The sequence below is a fragment of the Megalops cyprinoides genome, chromosome 3 (genome assembly GCF_013368585.1).
Source record: "Megalops cyprinoides isolate fMegCyp1 chromosome 3, fMegCyp1.pri, whole genome shotgun sequence".
In the NCBI taxonomy this organism is placed as follows: Eukaryota; Metazoa; Chordata; class Actinopteri; order Elopiformes; family Megalopidae; genus Megalops; species Megalops cyprinoides.
The window spans coordinates 52716088-52728743 of NC_050585.1; the positions used below are offsets into that span (position 1 = coordinate 52716088).

Below are 12656 nucleotides of genomic sequence, written 5' to 3' on the forward strand. Positions count from 1 at the left end.
AACAGCAGCAGCTTACACAGAGATTAGAGCCTGTGTTTGAGCTGCAGTTTTGACCTTTGCCGTGCTTAGTCCCCGTTTTAACATCCCCGGCTCTTTGCGTTGTTAGATTAGTTATGCCTCATTTATTTTCATAAGCCTCCACTCTGAATGCGTGACTGTGTGTATAATAAGCGCCCTTGCTCTGCTGTGATTGTGTCTTATTGTTGTCGTGTTGGTGAAACACTATTGGTGGAACCTGTGGATGCCCAGGTGCTGGGCCAATGAATGTGCGCGTAGCGGGGCTTGTGTTTTCAGTGAGGAGAGTAACAGCAGGGACCTCACTTTCACAAAGCACAATTTGCTTCCTCCTGCTGGTATCTGCATAAGAAGGAAGCGTACATGATGCTAATTTTGCCCTTCAGATGCTGGTAGCTCAGCACACATTAAAGGAAATGGCCCAGGGAAAAGCGTTCGGGATCGGGCTCTGAGAGACAATCAAGCGTAAAAGCTGACAATCTTAGGTAAAGACCCAACAAAGCACAGGTTATGACACTCTGAGGTTACCACATTGATCGATGCTGGTACATTTCATGATAGTAACCGTTGAACGGCGTCGGTGACCGCACGGTCTCGGCGTCAACATGGTTCTTTGCTGTCGGTCCTGTCAGAGGCAGGTCTGCCGAGTCTGAACCTCCCCCCAAGCAGAGGCAGTTGTTTAGAGGGGGACACAGGTCCTGGCTGCCATTTTTGTTTGGTAATAAATCCCTGGTAATGTCCCCCGTGTCCGAGGACTAGCGCGTCGGATCAATCCTGACTCAATTGAGGGGCTGCTTCCATTGTCACCGGATCGGGCTTCTTGTAGTTTCTCACAATTCATTAGAATTCAATGGGAGTTTATTAGCGTGACGGTTTTAACAGGGGCGGGCGAGAGAGAGGGAGGCTCGCGAGGTTAAACCGGCACAGGCGATTTATGAGGGATCAGTAGCTGGCTTCTGCAGAGTCCTGGCTGCAGAGCCAAAACTGGCAGCAACGTGCAGCAAAAACAGATTAAAAGGTCAACTCTCGTTTGTCCCCTATGCGTTTCTTCCTGTTGATGCGCCTCAGTCATTGTGCCGATTCCCTCGGGGGAGTCGGCAGCTATCTGGCAACCCTGTCCTCACTTTGATCATTTATTTAATCCTTCTCCTTCCTCATTAACCACTGAAGCTCCATCCACTGCAGTTGCTTAACTCCTCTGGCCTCTTGGCAGGGTCTAATTCTGTCCTGTAATTTCAAAAGTAAAACCCAGTTAATGGACAAATTCCAGTTTTGTTATGCCTGTGTACACAGAAGAGTCCTCACTTATTTTACTGGAACTTGAGACCTAGTCCTGCTTTTACACTGTGACCCCCACCCGTCAGGTGACACCTGGCTGTAATGTTCTGTCATCACTTCAGACACAATCCCTTCGGAAAACCCTGTTACCACTTTCCTTTAAGAGGCAGAGATGTCACTGTTGTGTCTGATATTTTCATCTCCGCAGCGTCCAATCCTTTTTCATACAGCAGCTCTCTCTTTGGCGGTTGCTCTAACAGAATCATATCATTGTGACTGTGGTCACACAGCTTGCAGTGACAAAGGATGGAACAGTGTTACTGCCACAGCTGTCCGTCTGTGTTATGAAGTCAGGCCCATCACTCGAGCGCGTGTGACAGATCACATTATGAGCCTCTGCCCTTCATATGAAGAGTGTGACTGTTCGCTCACGTAGTAGTATGGCTATTTCAGCCCAAACGTATTTTTTATTTTCTTATTTTTGTCGGACCCAGTTTTCTGTGGACCGGCAGAGTGTACGTGTATGGGTTTGGGGGCCTGTAGGAGGGCCCTGTTCTGTGACAGACCCAGTGAAGAGGGCTGGAGGTGCTGCTGTGCATACTGCGATTAAATGCAGCTTGGCTGGAAAGCAGCAGCACAAAGGGTCAGAGCTCCCCTGCAATGCATGCTGGGAAATGCAGCACAACGTGGCATGGGTTTGTAAAGCTCTCTATCTCTCTTGCTGTGTCTCTCACATATTATGCATACACAGACACACACGCATGTACACGGACCCTCGACATCAGCACGTCCTTTGGTCAGAGGCAAATCTGCCATTGACCTTTGACCCTCTCTGTCTCTATCACTTTGTCTTTTCTCTTTGCCCCATTTCCTTCTGCCTCCCGTTGCTCAGGTCAGCTGTGATCAGCGTCTGATCAGCTCTCCCTCCTCCAGCTGAGCTCCTTCTCTTTGTGGAGGGACAAGGCCTCTGCCCCCTGGTGGGTTCTGGGGGCCCGATGCACGTACACCCCTCTCATTGATGAACTGTCAGCCTGCCTCTTGTGTTCTCCGTCCTTCCCTGCGCTTGCCCTGACCTCCAGCAGGCGGTTTATAGGAGTGACCCACTTTCACTCCAGAAAAAGGACACTGTCTACCTCCATCCACGTCTCCCACTGAATATCAAAACCCCTGTTTTCAAGTACAAGACACACTGGAGATATAGGAAAGACAGAGCTGCACTGCCCTCTTGCTCTGGTGCTCTGTGGCTCCTCCCACTTATAGTCACACACTGACTCTGGACCAGCCCTCACTGGGCCCCACCCTGCCCTTACACTTGCTTCATCCACCCTGTTGCCACACTTCACTCTTTAACCACCCACTCTTGTGCACCAACCATTATTGCTCTACCCCAGTTTAGGCCCATCCACTACTGCCCCACCCACACTGGCCAGTACTCATTAAGGCTCCACCCTGTTCTTGCTTCAAACAACTCTGACCACACCCACCTTTACTACTCCTCCTTTGGGCGCTGTCCAATGAGGTCTGGACCATTCTAGCCTCAGAAACTCCCCACTCCTCTCTAGCCCCGCCCCTCCCTATATGGCTCCGCCCCCCTCTCTGGCTCCTCGCCATCTGTTGGGATTGTGCCTGTCTCACCACCTGTCTGTGATACGCCTGAGACATTTTCACATTTATAACTTTTAGACATACTGCAGTACATCCTGAGAGCTGCTCCTCTGTGTATGTCCAGAATGTGCTGAGGTATGAGGGATTCATAAGCAGGAAAGCATTAGGGTTGCCAGGAAAAAAGCATGCTTTTGACAATATGTACAGCTGCGATGGAAATGCGCACAATACAGCAATGGTACGCATAATAACCATGTGTGCAAATTCCTCAGTCTGGTAACCCTTTCTTTCTTCCTTAATAACACATTTACTAACAACATTAATGTTGTAATAATGTTGTAATAAACATCTATGATGTGTTAATTATCTATAATGCAGTCATTACTATGTTATTAAGCATTTAAAAATGGAGCACATAGTCTCTATACATATGTAATTGGTATTTCAGTTACCTTTTCTGTTGAGGCCTGAAGATTTGCCCTTTCAACTAAGGCCATTTCTCGATGCTTCCAAACTCCCGCGTATCAACCTTTGGCTTCCTTTGTGCATCTGCATTCAGTCTCACATTGAATGGAGCCAGTTTGGGTTGATCGGCCTCGAAAAAATCCCCTGGAGTTTGTGAGTACGGACGGCTGTGCATGGGTTTGGCTATGGCACCAAGCGGGCAGGAGCATACTGTACAGTCATGTGACCTGGAATATAACACACTGATGCAGACTGCAGTGATGGTAACAGGAAATGAAATCATGGGAAATCAATAATCTCACATGATGTTTGCTGCAGTGCTGTGATGCCGTGTGTCCACTGAGCATGTGCTTCCTGTGATGAGTTGTATTTTCACCACTAAAATAATTAAACGTTATCTTAGCTATCTTAAATGAATTCTTAGTTATCTGATTTAAAAATCAGATAACTAAGAATTCATATGCTACTGGAAACAAGTATTTTGAAAAAAATATATAATCAATGACATGCGTCGATCAGATATTGATAAAAATCATGTTTTGCCTTATGGAGTATATGGACACATTTACGTTGTAGGAAGCTGTCCAAGGTAGATAATGTGAATGCTACGTGGGAAATTTAAGATGTCATTTACAGTAACTAACTTCAGATGAAAGCATCAGTTTTCTCCACCTCTTTCTATTTCTTTATGCATAGAATTGGAGGTGACAAAACTGATAAACCGTTAAACATCCACTTACTGAATTTCACTCTTAGATTGGAAGTGTCAATGGTGTTTTATTTTATTTAATTATAGAGTATGTTGGCATGTCTATAGTGCATGTTAACTATTTTATGATGAGGATTACGAGGGTGAAGATGATGATGATGATGATGATGATGAATGGAAACATTGGAATAAAGCGATGGCGATTGTGATAGTAATGTTATTATGAATATCCCTCTTATGTCGATTGGTATTATTGCCCCACTCCTGAGATCTTGATTAAATATTTCTCGCAAATCCTGGTAGCCAAACAGCTACATCTTGGTTTAGAATCAGCATTGGGTTCTCACTTTGCAGTGCTGTAGGGATCATGATTGAGCATTTATAAGTTGTTTTCAGACAATAGCAGTGATCCCTCAAAATGAAGTGTGACCGCCATATTTAATTGGTGGCCTTTTCTTTTTAATCTTGACTTGTGTGTAGTCTGTTAGAGCCTGAGTTTCTTCAGTATGTGCTCAGGGATAAACCTGTCTCCATCATATGCGCGTGGGATCGGTCATCCTTCATCTTGTAACTCAATGTGGCTACATTCTGAATATACAGTGTAACTCAAAGTATACTTTGGAATATCAAACAAACTGTGCTGTATAAAGCCCAAACGAATCTGTGCATGAGAATCCATGTTTGCTAATGCATTTCCAGTGCGGGGTTTTGGTGATTAAGGGCTAGTTTAATTCAGTCATCTCTTCATCTTTGTAAAAGGTGCAATTATTATTCTTCTTTTTTTCATTATTGAACACCCACACTGCATATGACACATGGAGAAGCACAAATGGCTTTACAGATGCAGCATAATCTGGAGAATTTTAAAATAAATGTGTTTGACAGCATTCTTCGTTTTACTCTCGTTTGAAGATTGATTTTCATAGAGTCTGTTTTCACAAATCTACCATATGCTTAAAACATTGATTTGATGATTTTTACAGTCAATTATAAACATAAAGTGCAAGCACTCGCTTAATTCTTCTTAATTCTTTCTTCTAAAGCAAATATATCTGTATAAAAAATGTATGAAACCCCTTGCTGTTCAGCTATGGTTCATGGTTATGATAATACTAGTACTGAGCTCCCGAGTGGCTCAGACAGTAAAGGCACTTCACGACGACTCAGGTCTGAAACCGCTGTGTCACCTGCCCCCTATCACTGGGGTCCCTCTGAGGCTCGTTCTGTCAGTCATGGGGTGAGCAGGTCAGCCAGCGTTCACTCGTCACTCCACAGGAATACTCTGCGACTTGCCGCAGGGCCTGCAGGTGCACTGTGGGACTTGTAGTATGAAAGGCGCTCACATTGCCTTGTGTGTGTATGGGAGAATTGCATGCAACTTGCCCTATGCCTCCAGGCGGGTGTAGAGTGCAGTCGAGTGAGCTTAGTGTTCAACTCCCATGCATGAACAGATGCGTACAAAAGGAGGAATAAATGCATAAATGTATTTTCATGCACTGCCTTAAAACCATCAGTAAAATAAGTAAGATGTTATGCTTTGTCATGTTGGCTGTGGTTTTATGTACTTTACTGAAACCTGCATCTCACGCATGGAGGCTGACGGCAAAAGCAAACATGGTCACGGCGGTGACGGGTTTCAGCTGAGCCGGAGGCAAACACACCTGCGTCTGGCCTCCTCTCACGGGACGGGTAACACTCTCACAATACTGACAGAGACGTCCCGCTCGTTCGGGGGCGGAGCCATCGCACTGCAGCCCCCCCCCCCCCCCCCCCCCCTGTAGAGTACCCCCCTCAGCCTCAGGTGGGCCCTCACACTTCTCTGTCCCCAGTCCAGTCTTCAGCCTGTCTAGCTATTTGGGTACAGTTAGCCTTTAGCCATGTGAGATCCCCCTCCAGCCATTCTGCATCATCCTGCAGTCACAGTGCCTTCCCTTCCTCCACCCTTTCCACCGAGTCCTCCACATGCCACGGTTTGTGTTTTGTTGTGTTGTATTCTGTCTTTTTGGATGCCTTCTCTGGCCTCCTTACTTTCGGCCTTCATTCCCCTCTCTCACGCCGCAGTTATACTGTAATTAATGTGAGGAACTGGCAGCTCTGGGGTTGTGCCCTCAGGGTTGTGTTTTCAGGAAGCAGAAACGGGATCATCACAGGGGCACAAAGTGTACGGTTCGCTTACCCAGCTCTTCAGAGCTGAGGATCATGCTGCAGCTCCAGCACACTCCCTCCGCTGCTCAGCTCCCCCCCCACCCCCCCACCCCAACCGCTGCGTCTGCACAGAGGTCACAGGAACGTTCCGGAACTGTGAGTCACGCCAGAGCCCTGCAGTGCCACGACCCACGCCACTGTCACCAAGAGCAGCAGAAACCATGGCAGCAGTTAACCCCTTGACATCTTCCCCCTGACTCCTGGTAGCAAATCGAATGGGTCTTCATGGTTCCCTGGGCTCATATCTCTTGGGTGCCATTTTTTGTTGGGTTGTTTTTTTCTTTCATCCAAACCTCACAATACACTCTCAGCCCAACAGCTGGGAGCAGTGAGTGGAAAAGATTGGCTTGTGCATTGGCTTGAGCATTTATGAACACCATCCGCTACATGTTGATATGATATTATTAACAGTATGTTGCTCTGTTTTTTTCTCCATGGCAGGGAGCCCCGGTACACCTTCAGTGTGCTGTTGGCTAACACTCAGTATTACACTGACCTTACAATACTGGGACACTATATTTACAATATTGTAATTGCTTGTTATGTAACAACTACGTAGTTGAGTAACTAGTGGAGAAGAGCATTTTGACTTGATAATAGCTATGTGATTGTGATGTAACAATGTGTTGTTACACATTAATTCCAAATGTAATTACAATGTTATGACACCAGTGTAAGTTTGTGTAATTACGTATTACAGTACATGAACAACATGAGAGAATTTGAGGACGTTGTGGACTAACCGAGCAGCAGCAGTCTGACTGAGCTGGAGGGCAGTGAGAGTTTTAATACTCTAGCCAGGACAGAACCAGGGCTTGGACCAGCAGTTGGGTTGAGTAGGTGGTGAGGAGGTGGCAAGGTCTTCTGCTGTAGTATAGGAAGAATTTGCATGTCTTGCTGACTGTGGCTGTGTGGTCCATGTATGTCAATTCACTGTCAAGTGTCATTCTGAGGGTCTTGACGGTGTGGGAGGCTGGCAGCATAGTGATTTCCAGGATGATGGTCAGGTCTTTGAGTGGAGAGAACCTGGCTGAAATATCCAGAACCTTGGTCTTGGTCAGATTGACTCTCAGGTGATGTTTAGGCATCCACAATGAGGCATCAGATAGGCTATCTGAGATGTGTGAGGAAACCTGGGTATCAGATGAGGGAAAAGAGAGGAAAAGAGTTGGGTTTTATCAGCATACCAGTGATATGTGAAAAATGACAGAGCTAAGCAACAGTCAAATAGTCTCTGCTCCCTTTGGTTACTGTGTGGTTGATATGTGGCAATGTAAATGCCTGTTCCTGGAGTAACAGCAACATTACTGCACTGGTATAAGGTGTTGGTATGTAGTAGTTAGTAAGCGTTGCTATTGTCAGTACATAAATGTCCCTCAGATGATCCAGCTGAACAGAAGTACACTAACAATAGAGAGCAGTGTTAGAGGATTCCCAGTAGGCTGGATTTACACTGTGAATGGGTGAGTCTTCCACTACACTGTGAGAAAATGTAATCTTTGAAGATATTTCTGTGCGATTTCCAGATATTTCCCCACAATTTCTAGAATGTCAGGCACCAACCACAACAGGGACTTTATTTTACAAAATCAATATCAATATTTTAAAGCATGTATTGGATGGTGCTACAGGGAATATTAGTATTGGCACTACAACATTAATTTAAACATTTTGGGTGAAAATCAATTCACAAATGTATTGTGAGAGGATAAGTTCAAAGAAAATCATGCAGTGCCCCTCTGCACTCTGAAGATGCTGGTAATTCCATGGGATGGATGGATATCTCCACTTGCATATTTTTTTCCTTATATAAATATAAGATAATACATCTTCTGACTGTATATATGGGCTTTTCGTAATTAAATGTGACTGAATAGATTACTGAAATTCTAGTGTGAGCAAATTAATCACCATGGGAAATGAGATACAGCTATTAAATTGTAGGCAGACCCTTAAACTGTATGCCTTTCATATATCATTACAGCATAAATAGCGCACACAACTATATGTCTTTCTACACACAGATCAAGCACATAACACTCCTCCTACATGTGCAAAGTTATATCAGTATATCATTAGTATATCAAAGGTAGTGTGCTGTCTAAAGGTTTGTTAATGCTTTCTGAGTGGCAGGCTTTGAAATGCTTTGCCCTCTTTCTGTCACCCAGGCAACCAAGCAAGCCAGTTACATTAACCTTCCTGATATGAAACAATACATTGATAATGAGATATAATATATCCAATTACATATCTTATGTAATGCATTACCAGTGAGAAGACCTCTATGTTATCTGAAGCAGGCAGCAACCTCCTGTCTGTGTGAGGCTAGAGATAATTTATAAGTGTGGTGGTAGTCACACTTCGTATTTTTTTACAACATGGCCCCCTTTAACTTCGAGCCAGTCTGATATAGCACATTTATCAAGCCTGGCCTCATGTCACCGTTACAATAGGCTGCAGAGGCATTCAGCCTGCCTAGCATATCGCCATGGTGTCCCTCTGACCACCTGTCCCCTTGTTCACCTGTGATGAGGCTGAGAGCATTTGACCCACTTAGCCATCTTACGAGAAAGTGAAACGACTGCGTGTATCAGCAAGGCAGATGAGCCTCATCATCTGATAAAGGACAGAGGAAGGAAACCTCCGGAACGTCTGTTTCATGTCCCTGCATCCCCCACAGAATAAAGGAATATATGGAGAGAATGGAGGGAGAAAGCTCATTGTTGCTCATTGTGAAGGAGGGGGAGGCTCTTCTTTCTCCCGTTGTTGTGCTGCTGCACCGCCGGCCTCACCTGCTTTAGCCCTTACTCTGCTTTCCAGAGCTCTCCATGCCTCACCAGAGACCCAGCCACCTTCTCGGATGCTGTTTTTCATGTCACCGTGGTCCTGATAAAATGACGTGTCATCATCAAACGGTTTTTATCAAGCAGGAGTGCAGTATGGCAGAGTCTTGAGTTCACCGCAGGTCCAGTGCTGTCGGAAGGAATTCTGCTCTCTGCAGTAATTCGTCTGTTGGCCGCGTCTCTGCCCACCAGTTTGGAGTATTGATATGTATCAAACTTGTGGAATGATTCATGGTTTCACTGGCTTCATGGAAAAAGTTTATTTACTATGTGGACTTTGCATTTTGAACTGAATTTGGTTGAAGTGAATCTTCAGTGAGGCATTGCGATCTCAACTAAGCCTCATGAGGCTGAATCCCGAGGAGAATCATAAGATCAATTCAATCTATTTGTGAGATTCCTCAGTTAATGAGTGGGATTCTAGGTTCAGATGTATCCACGTGATTTATCTTATGATGTCTTAAAAAGCAAAGGGTTAAATAAAGTTGTGGCCAAAAGCACTCCATTTAGAGTGTGATGACAACTCCCAGACTACATGCACTCTGAAAAGCATTGCCATCTGTTCTGAGAATTTTTAACAGAGGCTGGCTTAGTTCATTATTGAAAAGTGCAAATGCAGACCTTGTAAGAGTATACAGTTTATTTGCACAACCTCTGAGGAATATGCTGTCCCTGGAACACAAGACTTTTGATTCGTTCATATAAGTCAGCGATTGACGCTCACAGCTTTATGGGCTTAAGCCTCACTGTGCCATCATTAGAAATAAAAAATGTGTCTATAGAATTGAAATGTATGATTTTGTGTTTAAAACATATTGCACATAGAGTGTATACATTTTAATTTATGTCAGCCTTTTTCCCCAGGCACATTACAGATGCTGCATTTTCTCTGTTATGTTAGCCTTTTACATCTGTGGCATACCAGGGATTTGCTACCCTAACTTTTGCACTAGGCTGCTGCCATGTAAAGGAACCCAGATTAATTTAAATTAAGATTACAAACTGGCAGGAAGGGTCCCCTGCAAATCAATGAGCAAGGAGGAATTCAGTAACTAGTATATCATTTGGGGCAGTTTTAGCATTGTTCTTTTGTAAGCACATTATGCCATTGGGTTCTTCCCCCTCTCATTAGTGGTGCAATTTATTTTCACAAGTGATCAGCTGTTCTGAAACACAGGAGGGCTTGACGATAGAACAGATTTGTTGTTTTCATTGCTGTGCTGCATTGGTGAAAACACTCTGCTGCAGGAGTAAATTTACCTCGAGTACGATTGCGTGTGAACATACGGTATCGTCCCATTACTGCTCAATCAGAACTTCTCTCTCCCACCTGCAGACGGTCCCCCGCATGCCTCACCTCCTCCTCTCCTCCTGCGCATCTCCGCACTCTCGCGGCAGACAGAGAGCCGCTCTGATCTCCCGGGAGGGGCCCTCACCTGTGCGTCTGCAGATAGTGCCGCTTTGCGTTGTGTCAAAGCCCACAGTGTTCTGGTTTCTTCTGCCTCCAGAGGAGCTGTGCTTGAGTCGCTGGTGCAGAAAACATTCATCCTGTACTGGGTGCTTACTGCACCCAGCACACTGCAGGAGCTCAGACAAGAGATGGGAGGGAGAGAGGCTGAAACATTTTACTAAAGAAACCATAAACAAATTACAAAAGAAATACATAACCGATTAAATATCATTGTTACCTATGATGTATTTTAATGTGCCATCTGGGATTTGGAAACTTCATCTACCCATGATCTTGGTATCCTACTTTTCTCCATATATGAATATCAATGCTCTGACATACAGCTGAGGAGAAACTTTAAAACAAATGCATTAGTATAATGCTAACCGGTGTATTATATAATTTATAATTTATATGGATTTATTCTTCCTGTAAATTAACACCGGGACACATTTGTGCAAGAATGACATCTTCAGTCTTTCCCTGGCATCTGAGACATTGTAAAAGTCAGACCACATGCAGGGGTGAAGCAGAGCGGAACCGTGACTTTGTTTTGCACAGAGAGCCACGGCCTTCCTCCCCCTCCTCATGTGCTGTGAGGGGTGTAAGGGTGTTTCAGCACCACGGTCAGCATCTGCAGCGCTGCAGTACCATGGAGAGCTCCGTGCTTCCTCCTGCACAGGCACACGATGCACTCTTAGATGGTTCCTCTATAGAGGGAGGAAAAGTCCTCTCCTTGACCACACCTCCTCCGTTCCCCGGGTGCTGAGGATCATGCAAGCGCTCACCATGAGGCCTGCTTGAGGCTGCAACATGGATTGGAAATGTTATTTGTCTTTTTTTCTGCATTTCCTGAAGTTGAATGTAAACTACAAATTGAAATCCTACTCTTTCCAAGAAGTCATGTTGTGAATACACTGGAGATTTCTGTATCATCTCCTGGAAAGCCATAGGCACTTTGTGGTGAATATATCTCATATTTCTTTAACCTGTTCTCCTTTTCTCTCTCTTTTTCTCTTTTTCGGGGCTTGCTTGCAGCAGAGGAGCGTGTGGTTGAAGGTAAGAACGCTGCTTGTTTTCTAATCGTTTCCCAATGATGGCCTTTGCCCTGTGGGCGGAGTCAGTGAGTGTTCTTGCTGCTTTTCCTTGTTGTGAGGGCATTGTCAGTTTGGACTGCGGTTCTGTTGACTAAGGGGGCTTTATTTAACTGTCATAAAGTACTGGAGACGATCAAACCCTTTAGTACTTCCTGGAAAGCAATGACTTTCACTGAAAGGACTGTCCTGGCTAAATATATGAATGAATTGTCCAGTACCTTGCACAGACAATTCACAGAGGGACTCTGTGTTCCTTTGATATAAGGCATTTATTTTTTTCCCCTTATTGATTTTATTCTGAGTGTACTGGACATGTCAGGAAGAGGGTTGAACATTCATACAGGCAATATGTATCCAGCACTTTTTGCGTTCTGAAACATGCACCAAGTAAATGAAACATTGCGGTTTAAGGCACTGAGGGTGATGGGAAGTTGGGGTGAGGGGTGGGTGAAAGTGTGTGGAAGTTGGGGAGAGGTGGGGGTGAAAGTGTGTGGAAGTTGGGGTGAGGGGTGGGTGAAAGTGTGTGGAAGTTGGGGAGAGGTGTACCCCAGCAGAGGACAGGGTCGGAGGCCTGTCGGCCACCCGACGCCCGCAGCTCTTACTGAGACTTGCTCCCCCTTCAGGAGGAAGGGGAATTACACCTGTTGGTGAATGGCACCATGACATGGGCAGCTGTGTGCACTAATCGAGGCGAGAGAGAGACTATGTCTGCCTTTACCTGGAGATAAATCTACAGTACTGAGTACTGTGGCTCACAGCTGTATTGTACATCTAGATTTTATAATATATATAATTATATATTATATAATTATATGATATAATATATCATTATTACTGTTAGTATCAGTACTAGTACTATTATTTGTGGTGTACAACAGCAGCAATAAAAATGTATTATCAACTGTAAGGAACGCGTTGTGATAGATGGAGAAATGGCCTTGCAGAGAATTCCAGCAGAAGGCTGTAAGCATTGCAGTCGAAAGTGCATT

At 44.9% G+C, this 12656-nt stretch overlaps 1 protein-coding gene across 7 annotated transcripts in view; it reads left to right on the forward strand.

Moving 5' to 3' along the window:
- nrxn2a (neurexin 2a) overlaps positions 1-12656 on the forward strand; it is a 575558-nt gene that overhangs the window by 92138 nt on the left and 470764 nt on the right. For all 7 annotated transcript variants that reach the window (XM_036523412.1, XM_036523417.1, XM_036523416.1 and 4 more), the window contains exon 3: positions 11609-11629. In XM_036523412.1, the coding sequence (XP_036379305.1) occupies positions 11609-11629 (21 nt within the window). The remainder of the gene's footprint in view (positions 1-11608; positions 11630-12656) is intronic.